The 23,937-nt window shown below is 28.5% G+C and overlaps 1 protein-coding gene across 1 annotated transcript; it reads right to left on the bottom strand.

The window, feature by feature from the left end:
- Positions 1 to 1,072: 1,072 nt before the first annotated feature.
- On the bottom strand, positions 1,073 to 23,717 carry LOC111614185 (probable serine incorporator). The gene is made up of 7 exons (XM_023355567.1): positions 23,373 to 23,717; positions 19,204 to 19,317; positions 18,421 to 18,533; positions 15,791 to 15,867; positions 13,093 to 13,125; positions 4,815 to 4,953; positions 1,073 to 2,651 (listed from the first exon to the last, which is right to left on the bottom strand). The coding sequence occupies exons 1-7, from the start codon at positions 23,715 to 23,717 to the stop codon at positions 2,501 to 2,503; spliced, it is 972 nt and encodes a 323-aa protein (XP_023211335.1). The 3' UTR covers positions 1,073 to 2,500.
- Between the last annotated feature and the right edge of the window lie 220 nt (positions 23,718 to 23,937).

Here is a 23,937-nt window from a genome sequence, read left to right as displayed (position 1 = left end):
TATTGTTAGATGGTCGAATGTTTACGTTAAAGGAGAAAGTTGTAACTTGATACTTAATATGTTTATATAAGGGAGATAGTTGATTTCGTTTTTCTGACGATGGTTTTTTTCCAGTAAGGTAATAAATTTATTCAAAATATGTTAGTTGTTAAAATTTGGAAGAAAGAAAAACAAATTGGTTTGCCCACGGGTCGGATCTCACATGTCCCTGGCTGAAGATGGCCCATTAACTGGGTCTATTAGTGTTCCTTTGATTCCATCCATTGTTAAAGGTGCATTAATTCAGCAGACTAACTATATTGGCTCATTCACTCTTAATTTTTAATCAGTTCATAAGTATTTCTTATATATTTTTATATTATGTACATCACAATCCTCAAAACACAAATTAAAACTTCTAAATTCATATTGCCAATGGAATTGATATTTCCATATTTCTGATGCTAGTAACTGTCATTAGCAGGATGATACTTTTAATAGCAAATATAGAAGAGTAACAGTTGTTTAACTTAACTTTCAAAAAATGTTTACAACTGCTTTTGTTTTTTCCAGCTGAGATTCATTGCAATATTAGTTTATAATTTCATTTCTTGTAAAGTTCTTGAAGCATTTTGTTAAAAATGAGGACAAGAAATTTTTTGACATCCTTAAAAATGCTGCCAAGCTACATCTCTTTATTCTTTTTAAATGTAGCATCCCACAAAAATATCCTGACAGAGCTATGAATATACAATTGAGTCAAAAATTTCTGATATTCATTTAAAGCCTTCAAAAATCAATCACCCTAAGTTTAATCTGAAGAGGCGGCAATATTACTTTAGATTCTGTGACTTGTGACTAGAAGGAACAAACTCCACTTACAAGAATTTATGTAATTAAAGTAAATTCTAGGATCAATTTCTCAAATGTGTTTTCATTAAACATGGTTAGATTCTGATAATCCAAATATTTAAATTGAAACATAATTTTAAAAATTAATCAGAAGTATTTACAAGTGCTAAATAAATTGAATCATTTGCTCATGAATTGTAATCAATTACAAAAAAAAAATTCTGAAAAAGAATAACTTTTTCTAATTTATCAATTTTATTTTCTTTTATAGGCATAAATACAAAAACGTGTTTTAAGTTATATAAATCAAATTATAAAGTTTACAGAATTTGCATTGCTTAAAATATAATCACTTAATATCACAAGAACAGACAATAGTTTTATCTAATATGAATATTGAGCATTCTAGATTCTAGAACTTCAAGTTTAATTTTTAATGCAACAAGCACTTTTTATATAGTAATTTACCTTATATCTAGTTCTATAACAATTACATTTCAGTTTAATTAAAAATTATGTATAATGGAGTTGTGTTTTGAAGTTTTAGATTATATAATATATTGACAAATATATTTTGTAATAAATACCACACGACAAAATATAATTAATGACAATATCTTTTAGCTTAATTTACTTAATTCTTGCTTGTTAATTTGATTTTAAAATTTAAATCATGTAAAAAAAATTACTTTTATTGTGAATTTTTCATGTATTTAATAACTCTAGAAATTTTGTAATAGAGTTTCTCACAAATTTACAACTAAGGCCTAAATGATTTTTTCCTTACACTAGAATAATACATGGTAGCATTTAGCTATCAGTTTTTCCTCCTTGAAAACTGGTAACTGATTCAATTTAAATATTTTAGTGAAATTTTGTGATGCAAATATTTTAGTGATTTTTGCATTACAAAATTTCACTAAAATATTTAAAGAATTTTTGCTTTTTCACTTAGTCAAGTTTTGAAAAAAAATGTTTTCTAACAAATAACTTTTATAATAATCCTCTCTCCTGAATTCAATAAACATAAGCAGAAAAGAGATCACTTAGAGATGTCAGAAAACATTTGCATTCGTGTGAATTTGCTGTTAAAATCAAATGAGAAAAATGTGCAATGTCAATATATGTGAATCATTCTAATTTTGTTCTATCATTAAATATCTTTTAGAAATTTTATTGTTTAAAAACTATTATTTTATTCACTTGCTCAACAATTTAATTAAAAAAAATAACAGAATTAGATTATAGGTAAATCACTAGCTGTGTAGCATATTACATTTATGCACTATCTTACAATACTTAACTGTTTTATAGTTTTTATCAAACAAATTATTATAGTACTATATTATCATAATGGAAAACATTGTTACTTAATGAACATTTAATAGTTAACAGACATCTTAGTTTTCACAGTGACATTTTATATTACAATAATTACAAACACCAAAATCTGGACAGATTTTTACTTTACGATACATATTTTGTCTATTATATGAAATAATTCGTAATAAGAACTTTAACATTAAAGTCTTATCTATAAGAAAAGGATCTGTACACTGTTCAATAAAAACAAGACTTAGTTAATATTTACTTATAGTATGCAATATAGTTAAAGTAATTTAAATCTGAATAACATTTTACAACATTGAAATTTTTTTTATAAACCTTCTTAACTGAAATCACGATCAGGCAACACAATAGGTGCAATCAAAGTCCATGCGTATAATATGATACAAATCCAGCTGGAGACTATTTTAATCCACATGGGTGGATAAAAGTTATCAATGTTGGCTTCAGCAGTCACATTGTGGGCTGATGGTCTATGAGGGGAAAAAAGTATTTTGTATGAGTAAAAAATATATAACTTGTACAAATCTTATTATAACTTGAAAAAATTTCTTTAAAATAAATATTAAATAACATGATAGTTTTCAGCAAATATTTAGTGATTAAGACAATGAATAGTTAATATTTGTAATGTCCTATTAATTAAAATACCACCAGTTGACATTTCATTAATTGCATTATTTTTAATTATAACCTGTTAATTTTAAACAAAAAAATAACTTGATGGGTAATTTTACTTATATAAAACAAGAAGAAAAATTCAATTACAAGAAGTGTGGAGTCAGAACTTGAAGTTGGTACATTTTTACCAACTCTGACCTCAATTTAAAATCTAAGAAGTTATTTTAATACTTTCATACTGTGTGATAGTACCTTAGTCTTAAGTGTGTAATTTCTTTACTTAAAATAATAATTCAATGTTAGTTGTAAAAGGAATATTAACATCATAATTTTTCTTTATTTTCCATATCTAGTGATATTAAAATATAGCTTGATTCATATGGTAAATCATCAAACTACTTTAAATAAATGCCATGTGGTACCATTCATCAGTTTAGAAGGTTTACCTTTTAATAAAACAGAGTTTTCATGAAGAAATTGAAGTCAGATTTAAAAATTGAAGAACCAGAGTCAGTGATTGTGCATGCCCACTCTCACTGCCTTGTAAATCATTATTCTTTTGAAAATCTAGCATAAGATCTACCAGCAAAATTAGTATGAATTTTAATAATTAAAATACATTCCCAAAGTTGTCTATCTGTCTGTCCATATGGTCTTCATTAATCTTGAGAATGAAGTTAGATAGCTGAAAATCAAGATCCATCATATAAAGTTTACAGGTTGGAGGAAACCAATTAACTTTGTAAGAACTTCTGGTGTGGACCACATCGCAATTTTTTAAATTATGATTAAAAATTGCAGTCTGGCTTGTGACAATGTTGCAATAAATAATTTCTTGTTAATTTTAAAATGATCATTGCAAGATTTTATTGTTTTAATGTAATCTTTAATATTTCAATTCATTTTTTTCAATAGCATATTGAAGTTTTTACAAAATTTGCTATAAAAAAAAACTCAATATTACTACAGTCGACCCCCCTATAAGATCATTGATTATTCCGTTTTATATGAATTCCATGTTGTACGAGTCACTTAGATTTTACAAATACATGTACCGGGCTGTGAACGGCTCACGTATTTGTAAAATTTAAGTGACTCGTACAACATGGAATTCATATAAAACGGAATAATCAATGATCTTATACGGGGTCGACTGTATATTAGAAGCCCACACCTCATTTTTTTTTATTTCTTTGGTTAAAACTGTCTTAATACTCCTTGCTCCTTTCACTGTGGTGCTTTTTTTTTTTTTTGAGAAATCAATATTTTAAAATACAACAAACAACACATTCTAAAAAATTTGAAGAAGAATGCAAGAATTAGATCAAAACAATATAATAAAGATCTGTAGAAATCAATCTGTTATAAATGTATCTAAAGAAAATAGTATTTTGCTGATATGGGTTGATGTGATATTTTGGACAGTTTGACCCATATCAGCAAAACACAAATATATTGGTAAGGGACATTGATCTCACATTGAGAAGTACATTGATGAATACTAAAAATTTTTTATATTTGATATCATTCCAAGAATGCCACACACACATTATGGATAACTGTTTCTGCTGTATTTACATTTGAAATACAGTAGAGCGTCGATTTTCTGAATCAATTGGGGACTGGGGTTGTTTGTATAACTGATATTTCGGATAACCGATTTATGTACAAAAAAATAGTTTAACGCATCCGATGTTGAAATTTTTCTCCGTTGCGTGTCACTTTGCGTTGAATTTTCATCGATGTTAAGCCTAACAAAGACTATTGTATTGTTAAAAATTATTTTTTTATTTTGTACAAACAAAATAAATATATTGAAAAATATAAAAACAATAAAAAATTATACTTCAGATGTTAATTCAGTATCAAAAACGTAAAATATTTGAGTAGCCCAAGACATAGCCAAAGATTGCAGCGCCACAGCACTAGCGAAAATTTAAATTTGTCGACTGGAATTTCTTCAGATAAATGACACTCTACTGTAGTTTTAAAAATGTTAAAGTATATTTACTTACTTATACCAATTGGTCAATGTCATCATAACATAGAGTGAAGCCAGGGCAAACATAAAATGAAAGAAAGACCAACTGTAAACTACTGCATCATCTTCATTATCCCAAACACGTCCTTTCTCTTCATCACCTGATTTTCCTTCTAGAAAAAATTTTTAAAAACAATTTTAATCATCATAATAATTAGCTATTTTACAATCTATCAGTTTCACTACAGTCAACACTCACAATCTGTTTTAAACTTAGTTTACACAGCATGCAATGTTCTATTTTTCTTATGTTATTTTAACAACTTGAAAATTTTCATCTTGTATAAATTTGAATATTTCAAAAAATTTAAAAATTATTACAAAGCCAAACATTGTTAATTATTCCCATATTGTTATTTTTATAAATTTACATAAAGTCAATGAAATGAATTTAGGTAATTATTTCTCAACAAAGAAATTCTATTCTACTTTTGAAGACAAGTCACAAAAATGAGAGAGAGAATAACTTATAGAATAAAGCCATTTAATTTTTTTATTCATTTTTTTTAAATTTCTGAAACCATATTATTTAACACTAAATAATTCATATATAATAATATAGTTTTTTACATAAATAATAATAATATAGTTGAATGAAAGGTTTACAATTATCATCAATGGAAATCAAATAAAAATACTTTGAGACTAATGGGACTAATCTCATGGCATTTAACCTAATTTTTTGTGATGTATTTAAATTTAATAAATTTTTAACTTTCTTAAAAAATATTAAAGATTATCAGAGATTTGACAAGAATTATATATATATAATTCTTCTAAATTCACACTTTCTCAATTTTAGTAGATATAAAATTCCCCATAAAAATAAGTTATAGAATTGAAAATTTAAGAATTGGAAGAATAACAATGAAATTCTGTAAGCCTAATCATAATCTATATAGCATGAATGAGTCTTTAACAATGTATTATATAATCTTATTTCATAATATAAGATATATATATAAGGATTGATCAAATGAAACCAGTTCATGTAATGCAAGGGGAAGGGATGACATCTCATGTGATGTGATAAGCATACACCAATGAACAAGCATGTCTCTCACATTTTGTTTTTGGCATAGAGTAGTGAAAACATGGCCAGAGTTATTCAGAAACTGTCCAAGGTTGAAACATGGTCGAAGCCACATTTTGACCTTGGACAGATACCAAACAAGCATGCAATACAAACACCCCAACACACTAAAAAAATTCAAAACACAGGTCTCCTATGTTTTGAATTTTGACGACTGCATTTTTTGACATTGCAGGACATATGCTAGTGAACTTTGAATATCCTCACCTGAGCATCAATGCCAACCACTACAATGTAACCTTGGACAAGCTACAAATCCATAAAGAATAAATGACCAGGTATCATGTGGTCTGATTTTGTTGCATGCCAATGCTTGACTTCATGTTGCAAACAATGTGCAGGATGTTTTAGCATAAAAAGGTTGGGACGTTCTGCACCACTCTTCCTACAGCCCTGATCTGTCATCATGTGACTTTCATTTGTTTGAACCTATAAAAATAACTCTTAATGGACAATGCTTTACCTATGATGTGAAAATCAAGAAAGCAATCACCCAATGGTTCAAGGATCAACCAACATTGTTCTTTGCAAATGGTATCCATTGTCTTCCCAGGCAGTGGAATGTGTGTCTGGATGCCTATGGTGACTTTTTACTGAACAAAAGTGCATTCCAGTTTTCTTACATATTGCTTTAATTATACCATATCAATGAATGTACTGTTTCATTTATCTTAATAAATTTACTCAAATGAGGTTTATATGAAAACTATAATCCAGTTTTTAATAGTCAAACATTTAAAAGCCATAGTTTTTGAGTTAGATTTTATTAAATAATTTAAAATTAATCTAATAATTTTGAATTTTGATCTTACAAGATGGTGCTTAACTACCTTATAATTCTGTAGATCAACCTTCTTTGACTTTTTTAAAATTGCATGTATTTGAAAACAAATAGCTTTATGATTTTTGTTGTTAGTCCATGTTAAAGATATTATATATCAAATTAAAAGAGAAAAACTGGGGAGGGATTTGTTGATATAGGTTCGATTATAGATCATTTGAATTTAAAATAAACAAATGCAAAAATCAATTTTTTTGAAGCCTATGAGCTCAATCTGAGCTCTATTCAGTAATGGTTTATTTTCATTCTATTGATTGTTTCCTATCATCTGACAATGTATGCAACAGAATTTTAGTTTTTGGGTTTTGTTTATATGCCATCTCAGAAAATATGCAAACTAGTAATCAATTAAAAAACGCATTAAACTGTAATAAAAAAAATAGCAGGAAAACAATTTTTATTGTAAAAAGTTTTTTTTTGTCATCACAGACTGAATTAGGTATTATAATATCTAAGGTCTATGCTCATTGGAAATACAAGAAAATATGTTTAAATAATAACAAACAAATGGGCATATGTTTAAGTATTTAGGTTTTTTAGACAAACATATTGAGACATGAAATTGTATAGGCAAAGGTATTTAAAAGTTGGATTAAAGTTAGATAACTTAAAAATTAACCATCACACTATGAACAGATTAGTAAAATTACTTACAGTGACAGAAGTTCAGACAAAACAATTTCTTCACAGGAACATAAGATACAACTAACAAACATAGAATAACTGATAACACTATAATAATTAGATACACACAAGAACTGGATGTTTGAAGTTTTTAAAGCAGTCAAGAATAATCCTAGGCTCAGACATTTCCAAAAGTCAATAAAATTTTCTTCAGTGAGTTTTGAGCACCTTTTTGAAAGATGCCATGGAATTTACTCATAGGCTGAGAGCCACAGCAATAGGAATCCCATTGTGTATACAAACACTTGCCAACCAGTAGCATTTTGTATGCACCATCAGTAACAGGCCACTTTTCCCTTTATCAGCATTTTTAAAGAATTTGATATTACCACAAACACTTCATTTAATTAGTCTAATACCAATATGTATGACGAAGACATTGTATGTATTTTATTATGAACGACTAAAGCAAACCAGAACAATGTTCTCATATTCCTTTAATTGAGAAAGAATCAAGATTGATATTTTTATATATGTATGAGAAGAATTTTAGATCAAATGTGATAATTTTAAATGGCAGATATGATAAATTGCATCTTCAAGTCTGGAAATGTTAGTGCCCTTACATTGGTGGCAAAATCAATTATGGCCAAAATCATCATAAGGAAATGAGTTACTTTTACAGTTAGAGCAAATTATTGAGCAGTACTATAGTTTCTCTGCAAAAAAAGAAGAAACATATAATTCATCACTTAAGAATATACAGACTATATGATATGAACTTTCTCAAGAAAAGAAACCAGATGATTCTTTGAGATTTGTGAGATTTTACAAAGATTACAAATCTTTGTAAAATAGTAAAATATGCTGATGATGGTTTTGCCTTATTGCATTGCAGGGCCTCCCATGCATTGTGGTGTGGCAAATGAAAAACTTATTCTGCCTGATAAGAAAAAGAGATAAGAAATAAATTACAACCAGAAAAATCATTGTCCTTAATAATTGCAGTGAAAGTCAAAAAACTGCAACTGTCATGAATACACTAACATTAATAAAGCAAATCATAGCACAAATGCATATAGTGGGAAGCACTCATCATGCAACAATATCAAGACTCCTGACAGATCAAGATGGAACACACAAATCTAGGTGTAGATTTATGATGTATTCTATAAAATTAAAACCTTTGTGATGTTAAGAATATGGCAAAAGCTTTATACTCTAACAGTGTTTATGGCAATAGCTTTATAAAATATCATATGCAGAGGTATATTAAATACCTTTAATAAGCAAAATTTAATTTAAGCATTGAGCAATATCAATGTTAATAAAGAATTTTTTCACTTTTTATGCTGTCAGCATTTTTCTATCAATGCTCCTGCTATTCCCCATACTAAAGGTTGGCAAGTATGTGTACAAAAGTATACAGATTTCAATCATCATGTACTGTACATACTATTAAACAGAAATTCAAACATTTCGAAATAGTCAAATTTTCTCTCTCTTTCTGTTCCCTATACGACTTGATGTATCTTGACATCGTATACTGCTGTTCATTGAAATTGCAATACCAACAAAGACATGAGTTACAACAATGAAATTTATTTCAATGATGACATTTAGTACAAGACATAAATGATTTCAATTACAGATCTATAATTGAAAAGTAACATGCTAAATTCAGTATTTTGTCCACCTTTAGTGGTTGTAACTGATTGCACACAGCAAATAAGATTCTGGATGGATGTTTGTGGAATATCATTCCATGCAGATTCAATATACATCCACAATTCAGCAGTTGTAAACTGCATGTGATGAAATAAGGTGATTTTTGAGCCAATTTTTGAGCAATCATATCTCACAAATTTGATGGAGAATAAATTGGACAACCATGCAGGCCAAGGAAGAACTGATACTAGTTGGTCATGGTAGTTCCAGGAATGGTCTGTAAGAGGCAAGACTTCTGGTTCCAAGATGTACTGCTGACTGTTCATAGTGCCTGTGATTTGTATATGGTGAAAGCATGATTAAAATGTAATAGCATCCCAAACCATAATGCTCATAGCAGAATTGCTATGACATTGCAATGCACCCTTCCAGATACCATTCCCCACAGTATCTGCAAATGAAGATCCAGCTATCATGAGTCCAAACATTATATCTAGACTCATTGGAAAACATGATTTGCTCCCATTCAGCAATCCAATGTCTTCATTCTTTGCACCTTGAAGCCTCTGATGTCTACAGTATAAAGTCAGAAGACATCACAGTAATACATTCTGAGCTATGAACTCTTGCTGCAGCAATCATCCTCAGTTGTTGTGATAATATTGTGTATGCTGCTGTTTGATTCATTACCGCCATGTATACCAAGAGCCTTCTTCCTGTGCTGACATAGCCATAGGTGCTCCAGAACCCTCACAATTATGATTAGAACATTCTTCTGTCCAATATCTCCAAATAAGAATAACTTCACTCAATGTGTGAAGCAATTTCATGATATAACAAACTGCCTTCTCTTAACCAAACAATTCTTTCTCTTTCAAAGTCCATCAACTGTTTATATTGTTGTTTTGTTATGTGGTGATGCACGTTTACATATTAACAAAGTAACACAAATTGAGTTCATTGATAAAATGTTCAGAATTTGCTTTTTCAGCTCTCATATCCTCAGTCACATATTGCAACCTTCACTGGGGTATCCTATTTGAATATGCAGCTAATATTTTAATCATTTGAATTTCCTACACAACAACCTGGCTGCCAAGTTTTTGGTTGATTCAATAACTTCTCATTGATGTTATAATTTCAATGAAGAGCAGTGTATATATTATGGCATAATATAAATGGCAAATTCAATTGTTCCAGTCTCTTACAAAACAAAGACAAAGACCATGCATTGAAAAGAGGAAAATCATAATGACAGTGTTACTGACACAACATATTGATAAACAAATGATTACCAGCTCAATGGTATAAAAAATGATATAATAAACATTAACAAGATAAAATACTACTGAAAATGCTTAATTTGTTATAAATAATGACTACTTATCAGTTTACTTAAGATTTAATCATATACTCACAAATTTTCATCAATAATAAATATAATCAAGCATTAAGGGAAATTCAAATATTTTCTGTTAAATGAAAAAAAAAACTTCATTTGGAATATAACACCTTAGTTTGTAAGACAATTATTTTAGAATTTAAAATAAGCTGTTGACTGCTACTCAATGGAATTTCTGACAAAAATGTTTAAGTTATTAAAAATATTGATAACACAATAAGACAATGCATAAAAGCTGGTAATTTCTTGAAATATAAAAATTCACTAACCACTGCTTAAAATATACAATTGAAATAGTAAAATAATATTTCTTCAATGAGTATCAAGATCATATATACTTGTTATTAAGGTTGAGGCTTATTCACAAAAATTATTTTTTGTGAATAAGCCTCAACTTTAATAACAAGTAAAATAATAATTGAAAGTTAATACTTTAAATTATTGATTGTTTTGACTAGATAATCAATTTCAACAAAATAAATCCAAATATTTTTTGTGTCTGTCTTACTATCAGTTTTGTTTTTTATTTAATTTTCAGCAATAATCTCTGATGTAAAAAAAAGTCATAATAGCTACATACAAATAAACTGTACTCTGATCACTAATATAATCTGATTATAATTCAGAAGAGAAATTTAAACTGCATTGTTCAGTAATAACACAGGGTGTTTCAAAATGAATATCAGGGTTTTAAGGCTTTGTAGTATTTATTACATTAAGTTACAATTATAAATAATACATCAAATGAAAGAGCAACTCAAACAGTTTTATTGGATATACCTGTGATGCACTGTTTCCTCTGTCTTCCATTAGAATGCATTACTGTAGTAGCAAAGAGGGCAACTAGCAAACAAAGCTTTGTGTGTTTTACAGTTACTGAATCTGTAGTTACAGTGCAACATGCATTCCATATTAAGTTCCATTGTAATCCTCCAAGTGATAATAATAATATCCATAGATGATATCATCAGTTTGAAGACACTGGCTGTCTTTGTAAAGGGAAGAGTACGGGACGACCAAGAGTGACTGAAGAATGTGTTGAACGAATGAGAGAGTCTTTCACGTGTAACCCCTAAAATCAGTGCAGAAGGCTAGTAGTGAATTAGCAATGCCAGTGACATCTGTGTGGAGAGTTTTAAGGAGACACTTACAACTACGTCCTTATCGTTTGCAGTTGTTACAAGCTGTAAAGCCTACAGATATAGTTTACATGCCAACTTTACAAACGAAATGTTGCTGTATGACAATGAAGATTTTCTGGATCGTGTCGTCTTCAGTGATGAATCAACATTTCACCTAAGTGGAAATGTGAACACTCATAATGTGCCTACCTGGGGGTCAGCAAATCCCCAGGAGATGGTACAGTTGAAACGAGACTACCCAAAATTGAATGTTTTTTGTGCCATATCCCAGCAGAAAGTTTATGGGCCTTTCTTTTTCGGTGAAGCAACTGTAACTGGTGTTTCTTATCTTGATGCGCTACAACTGTGGCTCTTTCCTCAATTGGAAGAAGATGAACCAGAGAACTTTATTTGGCAGCAAGATGGCTCAGGATGCAATTGGTTAAATGATGTTATACCCAACTGCTAGATTGGCCGCCAGGGGCTGGATGACAGAGCTTGTTTTACCTGATCTGACACCATGAGACTTTTACCTTTGGGTTCATAAAGGATCACATGTGCACGCCTCCGCTACCAGCTGACCTACCTGACTTAAGAAATAGGATTGAAGCAGTTGTTGCAACAATTACTCCAGACACACTGATCAAGGTTTGGGAAGAACTCGCCTATCGACTAGATGTGTGCCATGTGATGAATGGTGTTCACGTTGAACATTTGTAGGAAAAACTGTTTGAGTTGTTCTTTCATTATTTATAATTGATTAATACTACAAATATAATTAATAAATACTACAAAGCCTTAAAACCACGATATTCGTTTTAAAACACCCTGTATAATATAAACATTAATAGAATATCATTAGCAATGCTATTAATACAAATTTTAATAATATTCAAATTATTCAGAAATACTAATTATAATGTAGTAACAAAAAATTATACTACAGTAAATATATTGAAATAAAAATGTAATTCAATTATATTTGTTCTTGAATTTACTATGACTATAATGCTTAAAAAAATTATTTTTACAATCAAAAATTAGTCTAAAATAAGCTACTATATGAGAAAATGTAAAAATTGTTAATTCTTGAGAAAAACTTTAATGCAATAGTTCTGTAACAAAACATTTTATCATCTGAAATCACAAAAAAATAATCACATTAACATTTTAGTTCTGAACAATATTTATTTTCTTAATTAATGATGTTTAATTAGAATTTGCTTTATCAATATGTGTATCTATTTCTTATTTCCTGAATGTAAAAAATATCTTATTTGAAAAAACTTAAAAATTTTTTACATTAATCCAGATTCATAACAATTTATTGATAATATTATAATGATAACATTATATGTATTAATCAAAATAGAATTTCCAAAATTACTTTTAAATAGTTCATTATGCAATTTTTTTTTCTCTCTTGTTATTCAGTTACTACAGCATTAACACAGAAAAATAAAGAAAAAGAAACACATGTAAACACTGAAGAAATAATCATACCTTCCTCATCAACCAGAGGTGTTGATCCATTTTCTGGAGAGTGAAACAGACAAGAAAACAAGAAACATATGTAAAGAACAAAAGAATATCCATTAAATATTTAAGAAATTATTTAATTCACATTAAAATAAACATATAAAAATATTACAAATTATTATTACATTCTCACATTCATCATTTTTTTTTCAATAAAGATATATTTCCTACTTTATTAATAAAAATTGATAAAGTACATAAATACATGTTTAAATGATATACTTTCATGTTTAAAACAAAAAACTTCTATTATAGCTATTATAAGTCTAGTTTATATTTGAATAATCTTTTTAATATATAATTTGAATAATAAGAAATTTATACTAATTTTTTAATATGAATTATATAGTTAAATTAATGTGTTTTAACATATTAAAACACATTAATTTGGTGATATTTGGTGAACATTAATATGGTAAAAGCCATAAGTTCCTGGAATAATCACTAATAGTCTAATGCATAATACAATTTTTGCACTAACACATTATTTAAGTTACATAACAGATTAAATTTATCATAACAAAATTTAGTTTGAATGTTTTACACAATGCATTAAGAATGTAATAAGGACTAGCTGCTGTATAACAGTATGACAAACTTTTGTTTTGTTTTTAATGGACAGAAATATATACTAATTTTTCATTTTCTCCTATTCTTTGAATATTTAAAAAAAGTTTTCCTATTTCTGAAGATAAAGACAAAATACATAGATAATAATTTTTACTTTTCAAAAAATTATTTATGAACAACATTTTTAAAAATTCTAAAACTTCTTTTTGATCAAATGAATGATAACTGGTTCAGAATTAAATACTTTGAAGAAATCCACATTAACTATTAACTAATATCAAATATATAAGCTGGAACTTACATATAATACAAAAACATACCTCCACATACTTTCTAGCAGTTTTATTTTTGTTATATTTCTGATATTTTAAAACTTATGAAATCAAAGAATGGTGACAATATTCCAAACTTGGAAATTGCTGTAGACATTCAGTTTCATGTAAGCTGTAACCTTATGCAGGCCCATGAATGTGGTAAAAAACATTTACTGCTTGGAAGGTATGTTTCTATGCTAATAATATATTTCATTTATTCAATCTAGGAACTTATGGTTGTCTCCTCTTGCAGATTTAATACACTATTCTTTTGTATATTGCAATTCAAAATACTAATGAACTTAATAAATTGTTAAAATTTATTAAATTTTTAACAATTTGTTTCAGTTAAGACTTACTGTAAAAAGAGTGCTGACTGTAGTAAAATATTTCAACTAACTTATAAGCAATATATAATTATCAGAGTATAGATTTTATAAATTTATTCATAGTTTTAAAAAATTCATTTTAAAAATCAATAAAATTACAGTTGTGTTTCAATGTTATCAGTCAGCTGACAATTCTTATTTTCATGTTTCACTCAAATATGTAAGATAATGTCACTGTTTAATATAAAGTGCACACCTTAATTTCTTCATACTCATTAACAGAATTTTTGTCAACAGAACCAGCATCTATTTACAGTGCAAGTAAAGTAAATTATGTATCACTGTCTTCCATGATAACAAAGTTGGAAACCCCTTCACTTTCCATGCTATGTTCTTCTGAATCAACATTGAATTTTATAATCACATTTTTCTATATACAATCATCTTTATTGCTGTTTAAAGTACTGGAAATGCATTATTTCTTAAAAGAGCACTGTAGAACTTATTCTGAAATTTTCTTCCAAGTACTTATGTCACTAATGTAATGGATTAACACAACTGAGCTAAGTTGATCACTTTAATGACTTTAATAAACCAATGTTTGTAATAGGAAATATTTAAAGTAACCCAATTGAATTATTTCCTCTGTTGACTATTTATTTAAATTAATAAAATAAGATTAAGCAAAATAAGATTAGTGACCTCTGGTTCCATGCAAGTTATAACTTACATTGAATCTAAAATGTACCCCATTTTCAGACAATGTGAAAAAGTGCCTCTTACAATTTGAGTAAATACAGTAATTTACAGATTCTAAAGCTAGATTTTATCAACCTAACAGTTATCAGGTTAATTAAGAAATACAAAAATTACTTATTGTTAAACAAAACAATACAGTATATCACGGGTTTACTGTATAAAACATAAGGTATTTATTGAATTCTATAAAATAGCTGTTTCTTGTTTGTCTTATATGGTTATTCTTTATTCTTACAAATTTAATTACCTTTTAATTTTTGTATATGTTCTATTTAATTATATATATATAATTAAATAGAACATATATATAGCATACTTCATTTTATGTACCATTTTAATACACATTTAAAATTATAAAATTATTATAAAAATAGTTAAGAAAATTAAAAAGTTTTTAAGAAGATTTTCTCTACTAAAACTACTGGAAAAAATAAAAGGTTAGCCAATTGATACACAAATATTTCTAGCTTAGAATTATATACTTATTTGGTAAATCAATAATACTTAACATTTTAAAATTTTTCTTCAATACTCAGATTCTAAAATTATGTAAAAATACTATACTACTTAATTCTTTGCCTCACAATTTTCAAAAAGATATGTCATCCTCAAGAAATCATTGCAATTATTCATCCCTAATTCACAGTAAAAACAATTCTAAAAGTAGTTATAAAAATAACAACAACTTACGACTTCCATTATCCTTGACCAAAATATTTTCAGCCATTGTGATTTTTCTTACTTGACTATTACTAGATGTGCGAATACTAGAAATAAAATTTAATTTCATTTATAGTTTATTATTTTAAGTACTTATATTAAGATTTATTGAAATATTAAATCAAAGAAAATAAAATATTTGAGTCAATTTTATCAAAACAAAATTTCTGGATAAGCAACTAACAGAAATTAACTTAAAATTTAAGCTTTAGTAAATTCTATTATGTAATAATTTAAAAATTTTTACATAAAGATTTTTTACTGACAAGATGATTCTAATCCAAAAAAAAAAAAATAACGATTCATTATAGTTCAACTTAACTGACTTAAGACCAGGGTACCGATCTGTCGCACCCCCCATTGTTATGACAATGGACCAGAGTACCGATTCGTCGTTACCCTGCAAAAAGTCGATTTTAATGAAATTTATTGACAACAGATGCCAGCACTTGACGGTAGTGTGTTGTCTACCATCTGTTTCACATATTTTTGTCCAGGTGGTGTTTTGTTGACTCAAATTTTTATTTAGCGATTATTTTCTTAATTTATATATCTTTTGATAATTTTTTATTATATTTATAGCATATTTACGTAATAATATTATTAAAATACGTTCATTCATGCTATAATATGTTTATTCAGTTATAATAAGTCAACGTATTATAAATATTTAAATTGTGACTCTCAATTTTGATATTTTTTAATTTTTTATTTAATTTAAAATATTAGCACATTGTAAATGTATTACTACTGGTGTATATATTTATCACAATAATTTATATTATTGTTCAAAATAAAATAAATAAAGAATATTAGTTCGTAATAATCATCGATAGCAAAATAAAGGTTAGATTCCAAACAAAGGATATATTATAATCTGTGATAATTTTAAAACTAAAAATCGTACATTCATAAATGTTATATCGAATTGTACAGAACAATATTTCAAGTCGTTCTAGCTTAGTTTCAAGAACAAACTAGGTAACTGGAGAATGTTACTTTTAACAAAATGTTACAAATTTTCACAATTAGATGTCAGTTCTGATATATTATAATTTTTTTCTATCGAATTTTTTATTGAAACGTAATTAAAAATACGTATTTAAAACTACAGATATTAATATATGTAACGTGATTTTTTTCATATGAATATAACAATAACTTAATTTTTGGTGAATTTTTAAAATAATATCACCTGTCTGACCTTGTCTGACCTATATTGCCCTTGGCCGTTTCAGACAATAAACGTAAACAAGGGGTGTGACGACTGGAAATAAGAGAGTTAAAATGTGAAATTTTAGCAACCCTTTGAATTATCATACTTTCCTTAACTATTGAAGACTTCTACAATATTTGCATTGTAATTTGTATTTTATATTTGTTTTCTTTTTAATTTATAAAACTTATAATACAAGGGCAGGTCTTTTTTCAACTTTCAATGGTCCATAAAACTTCACAATCCCCTCTTCATAGAATTGTGATGGGCCTTAACATTGTTTTGAAGATCGTCATTAGTCTTGAACCTCTGTCCTCCTAGCCACTTTTTCAGTTCAGGGAGCAAGTGAAAGTCTTCACACATTAAAGGTGTATGAAGACTTCCACCCAGCTTGAAACTTTTAAACATCCAGCATATAGCTCCGATTTAGCACTGAGCAACTTCACCTCTTTTCTGAACTTAAAACGTGGCTAGGAGAGCAGAGGTTCGAGACTAATGATGATCTTCAAAACAACATTAAGGCCCATCTCAAGTCACTGGTGGCAACATTCTATGAAGAGGGGATTGAAAAGCTCATGCACAGATATGACAAATGCCTCAATCTTCATGGTGATTATGTCGAAAAGTAACCATGGTTGTACCTAACTTTTGGTTATAAATTCGTTTTGTTATTTACACTTATCTGTGTTTTATGGACCATTGAAGGTTGAAAAAAAAAACACGATGTATTTTTTTATATAAAATTAAGACACGAATCAAAAAATTATTTGCTTACATATAGCATTTTTTAGTAACAAATATTTAAGACAACTTTAATACAGGATTATTTAAACAACTATCCAATTGAAATTCATTTTAAGATAAATCTGTAAACAAGCTGACCTTTTCAAAACCTGCTTCTGTTAGTTAACATTTCTCTTCCATTGCATTTAATTAACAATCTCAGCATTATTTTTAAAAATCTTCACTATGCTGCATTATTACTACTTACTTGTACATATAGTGCCAAATGTAGTGCACCCATTTTTGTACTTGCACATTACTGACAATCAACCAATTACATATCATATGACAGTCAACTATCATAAAATAAATGCATTAAGCTGATTATATACATTTGTTCTTGGATTTTACCAGTTTGTGGCCATTTTTATTATTTTAGCTAGCTATGTAAACCAGTAATCTTACTTAAATTTGTTTACTTGGATTTTATCACTATTTTAAAAATTACTAAGTTGTATGGCACAGTTTGCACAAAAGAACATGTACTATTACACAATGTAATAACACAATGTTACAAGCAATTAAGATAAACTAAGTTATATTGGCAATTGATTTAAAATAAATGTTTAGTAAACATTTTTTAAAATTTTGAATTAATTACCTTGAATAAAGAACACAAGCAAACCATATAATTAATCCAACAATGCTTTGGGCATCAAAAGTATTCTTGCTTGGACTGCCCCAAGGTAATGATTTGCAATTGGGATCTAAAAAGATTAATTTAATGATTAATACATAATTTCAAATATTCAAGCTAAGTGTAATACAATTTAATTTTTCACTCATACATATCATATTAAATATAAACTAGGAAATAAAATATGCATTAATACAAAGTATAAAAAAATTATAGAAAACACCAAACAAATATAGAAAATTTCCTAGATAATAATATGTTTGTTTCTTGTCTTTATGAATACTATATAATTCTATTGATTACTCCTGTATCAATATAAATTAAAATTTCTAAAGTTATCAAATATTACAAAATGGTATTAAAATTCAGAAATAAAATTCTTTAAATTTCAATTTTGCTAATGTATGAATGGTTAATTAAATATAAACTGATAAAATCTTCATAAAGAAAAGAAACGTAAACTTTATTAAAATTGTTCTCATTGAGATTTTTCATATATTTTAAATTGCAAACTGAATAACTGGTTTCATTAATATTTAGCAGGTCAATTTTAGACAAAAATTAACTTTAAAAAATGTCTTTTCAACCTGATTGAACTTAATAAATATCTAATGTAGCAGGATGATACAACAGGCTTAATTTTCTTGTAAAACAATGGAAGGGAATGTTATTTTTTAATATAAACAATAACCTGGTCAAAAGTATTCTGTGCTACATTCAATCCTTAAAAAGGACCATAGGACTTACTGTCCAATTTGCCTTACCCCACCAAGTTGAAAATATTTGAAGCCATCTATAACCAGCAAAATGTCCTTCAATCAACACAACAGCATACCCCACTGTCTCAACATTACTAATTTCCTGAGCACACAGTATGAAATAACTAATTTGAAAAACTTTTAATCTACATAGGATATCAAAAACACTACTCACAATTAGTAGACATATAACACAAAACAACTTTATTTCAAATCAGCAAAAAATTAAAAATTTATATTATGATGTGCAATTTTGTAAAAGTTGTCTATACATCATGTAGAATGTGTAGACAGCTTTTACAAAATTGCACGTCATAATATAAATTTTTAATTTTGTACATAACATGCATGTAAATTTCAGATATCATCTTCATATCTATCCTCACATTTTTTTTAAAAGTAAAGGCCTAAACATGAATGTGCAATGTAATACCCCTTTCGCACCGAGCATTTCGATCTAGAGTGTGACTAAGGTCGGAGAGTGTTCTGTGGTGCGAACGCTCTCGACCGTTTCAATCTTGACTGAAACGAGGTTCAATCACGATCGACTGGAGAGAGTTCTCGAAACTAGATCCAATCATAAGAGAGATCCCACAATTCCACACGTGTGAGAAAATACAAGATGGCTGCAGAACACGTGTCGGGATATCGACAGAGAAATAAAAAAGACAGCTGGAGAGACGATGACTTCTATCTATTATTAGATGTACGGCAAGAAAAAGTATTTATTTCTAACCAAANTTAGTAGATATAAAATTCCCCATAAAAATAAGTTATAGAATTGAAAATTTAAGAATTGGAAGAATAACAATGAAATTCTGTAAGCCTAATCATAATCTATATAGCATGAATGAGTCTTTAACAATGTATTATATAATCTTATTTCATAATATAAGATATATATATAAGGATTGATCAAATGAAACCAGTTCATGTAATGCAAGGGGAAGGGATGACATCTCATGTGATGTGATAAGCATACACCAATGAACAAGCATGTCTCTCACATTTTGTTTTTGGCATAGAGTAGTGAAAACATGGCCAGAGTTATTCAGAAACTGTCCAAGGTTGAAACATGGTTGAAGCCACATTTTGACCTTGGACAGATACCAAACAAGCATGCAATACAAACACCCCAACACACTAAAAAAATTCAAAACACAGGTCTCCTATGTTTTGAATTTTGACGACTGCATTTTTTGACATTGCAGGACATATGCTAGTGAACTTTGAATATCCTCACCTGAGCATCAATGCCAACCACTACAATGTAACCTTGGACAAGCTACAAATCCATAAAGAATAAATGACCAGGTATCATGTGGTCTGATTTTGTTGCATGCCAATGCTTGACTTCATGTTGCAAACAATGTGCAGGATGTTTTAGCATAAAAAGGTTGGGACGTTCTGCACCACTCTTCCTACAGCCCTGATCTGTCATCATGTGACTTTCATTTGTTTGAACCTATAAAAATAACTCTTAATGGACAATGCTTTACCTATGATGTGAAAATCAAGAAAGCAATCACCCAATGGTTCAAGGATCAACCAACATTGTTCTTTGCAAATGGTATCCATTGTCTTCCCAGGCAGTGGAATGTGTGTCTGGATGCCTATGGTGACTTTTTACTGAACAAAAGTGCATTCCAGTTTTCTTACATATTGCTTTAATTATACCATATCAATGAATGTACTGTTTCATTTATCTTAATAAATTTACTCAAATGAGGTTTATATGAAAACTATAATCCAGTTTTTAATAGTCAAACATTTAAAAGCCATAGTTTTTGAGTTAGATTTTATTAAATAATTTAAAATTAATCTAATAATTTTGAATTTTGATCTTACAAGATGGTGCTTAACTACCTTATAATTCTGTAGATCAACCTTCTTTGACTTTTTTAAAATTGCATGTATTTGAAAACAAATAGCTTTATGATTTTTGTTGTTAGTCCATGTTAAAGATATTATATATCAAATTAAAAGAGAAAAACTGGGGAGGGATTTGTTGATATAGGTTCGATTATAGATCATTTGAATTTAAAATAAACAAATGCAAAAATCAATTTTTTTGAAGCCTATGAGCTCAATCTGAGCTCTATTCAGTAATGGTTTATTTTCATTCTATTGATTGTTTCCTATCATCTGACAATGTATGCAACAGAATTTTAGTTTTTGGGTTTTGTTTATATGCCATCTCAGAAAATATGCAAACTAGTAATCAATTAAAAAACGCATTAAACTGTAATAAAAAAAATAGCAGGAAAACAATTTTTATTGTAAAAAGTTTTTTTTTGTCATCACAGACTGAATTAGGTATTATAATATCTAAGGTCTATGCTCATTGGAAATACAAGAAAATATGTTTAAATAATAACAAACAAATGGGCATATGTTTAAGTATTTAGGTTTTTTAGACAAACATATTGAGACATGAAATTGTATAGGCAAAGGTATTTAAAAGTTGGATTAAAGTTAGATAACTTAAAAATTAACCATCACACTATGAACAGATTAGTAAAATTACTTACAGTGACAGAAGTTCAGACAAAACAATTTCTTCACAGGAACATAAGATACAACTAACAAACATAGAATAACTGATAACACTATAATAATTAGATACACACAAGAACTGGATGTTTGAAGTTTTTAAAGCAGTCAAGAATAATCCTAGGCTCAGACATTTCCAAAAGTCAATAAAATTTTCTTCAGTGAGTTTTGAGCACCTTTTTGAAAGATGCCATGGAATTTACTCATAGGCTGAGAGCCACAGCAATAGGAATCCCATTGTGTATACAAACACTTGCCAACCAGTAGCATTTTGTATGCACCATCAGTAACAGGCCACTTTTCCCTTTATCAGCATTTTTAAAGAATTTGATATTACCACAAACACTTCATTTAATTAGTCTAATACCAATATGTATGACGAAGACATTGTATGTATTTTATTATGAACGACTAAAGCAAACCAGAACAATGTTCTCATATTCCTTTAATTGAGAAAGAATCAAGATTGATATTTTTATATATGTATGAGAAGAATTTTAGATCAAATGTGATAATTTTAAATGGCAGATATGATAAATTGCATCTTCAAGTCTGGAAATGTTAGTGCCCTTACATTGGTGGCAAAATCAATTATGGCCAAAATCATCATAAGGAAATGAGTTACTTTTACAGTTAGAGCAAATTATTGAGCAGTACTATAGTTTCTCTGCAAAAAAAGAAGAAACATATAATTCATCACTTAAGAATATACAGACTATATGATATGAACTTTCTCAAGAAAAGAAACCAGATGATTCTTTGAGATTTGTGAGATTTTACAAAGATTACAAATCTTTGTAAAATAGTAAAATATGCTGATGATGGTTTTGCCTTATTGCATTGCAGGGCCTCCCATGCATTGTGGTGTGGCAAATGAAAAACTTATTCTGCCTGATAAGAAAAAGAGATAAGAAATAAATTACAACCAGAAAAATCATTGTCCTTAATAATTGCAGTGAAAGTCAAAAAACTGACTGACAGCAACTGTCATGAATACACTAACATTAATAAAGCAAATCATAGCACAAATGCATATAGTGGGAAGCACTCATCATGCAACAATATCAAGACTCCTGACAGATCAAGATGGAACACACAAATCTAGGTGTAGATTTATGATGTATTCTATAAAATTAAAACCTTTGTGATGTTAAGAATATGGCAAAAGCTTTATACTCTAACAGTGTTTATGGCAATAGCTTTATAAAATATCATATGCAGAGGTATATTAAATACCTTTAATAAGCAAAATTTAATTTAAGCATTGAGCAATATCAATGTTAATAAAGAATTTTTTCACTTTTTATGCTGTCAGCATTTTTCTATCAATGCTCCTGCTATTCCCCATACTAAAGGTTGGCAAGTATGTGTACAAAAGTATACAGATTTCAATCATCATGTACTGTACATACTATTAAACAGAAATTCAAACATTTCGAAATAGTCAAATTTTCTCTCTCTTTCTGTTCCCTATACGACTTGATGTATCTTGACATCGTATACTGCTGTTCATTGAAATTGCAATACCAACAAAGACATGAGTTACAACAATGAAATTTATTTCAATGATGACATTTAGTACAAGACATAAATGATTTCAATTACAGATCTATAATTGAAAAGTAACATGCTAAATTCAGTATTTTGTCCACCTTTAGTGGTTGTAACTGATTGCACACAGCAAATAAGATTCTGGATGGATGTTTGTGGAATATCATTCCATGCAGATTCAATATACATCCACAATTCAGCAGTTGTAAACTGCATGTGATGAAATAAGGTGATTTTTGAGCCAATTTTTGAGCAATCATATCTCACAAATTTGATGGAGAATAAATTGGACAACCATGCAGGCCAAGGAAGAACTGATACTAGTTGGTCATGGTAGTTCCAGGAATGGTCTGTAAGAGGCAAGACTTCTGGTTCCAAGATGTACTGCTGACTGTTCATAGTGCCTGTGATTTGTATATGGTGAAAGCATGATTAAAATGTAATAGCATCCCAAACCATAATGCTCATAGCAGAATTGCTATGACATTGCAATGCACCCTTCCAGATACCATTCCCCACAGTATCTGCAAATGAAGATCCAGCTATCATGAGTCCAAACATTATATCTAGACTCATTGGAAAACATGATTTGCTCCCATTCAGCAATCCAATGTCTTCA

Source organism: Centruroides sculpturatus, unplaced genomic scaffold (assembly GCF_000671375.1).
Source record: "Centruroides sculpturatus isolate CEXI.00-Female unplaced genomic scaffold, Cexi_2.0 scaffold2128, whole genome shotgun sequence".
In the NCBI taxonomy this organism is placed as follows: Eukaryota; Metazoa; Arthropoda; class Arachnida; order Scorpiones; family Buthidae; genus Centruroides; species Centruroides sculpturatus.
This window is presented reverse-complemented; position numbering and strand designations above follow the sequence as displayed.

What these genes read in the sequence shown, in the direction of transcription:
- LOC111614185 (XM_023355567.1), bottom strand. Translation starts at nt 23,717, where the DNA reads ATGAACAGTCAGCAGTACATCTTGGAACCAGAAGTCTTGCCTCTTACA. An exon ending in TACTTTTCAATTATAGATCT is followed by an intron (nt 19,318 to 23,372) that starts GTAATTGAAATC and finishes CTGTGTGCTCAG; the next exon opens with GAAATTAGTAATGTTGAGAC. An exon ending in ACATTGACCAATTGGTATAA is followed by an intron (nt 2,652 to 4,814) that starts GTAAGTAAATAT and finishes TTCCCCTCATAG; the next exon opens with ACCATCAGCCCACAATGTGA.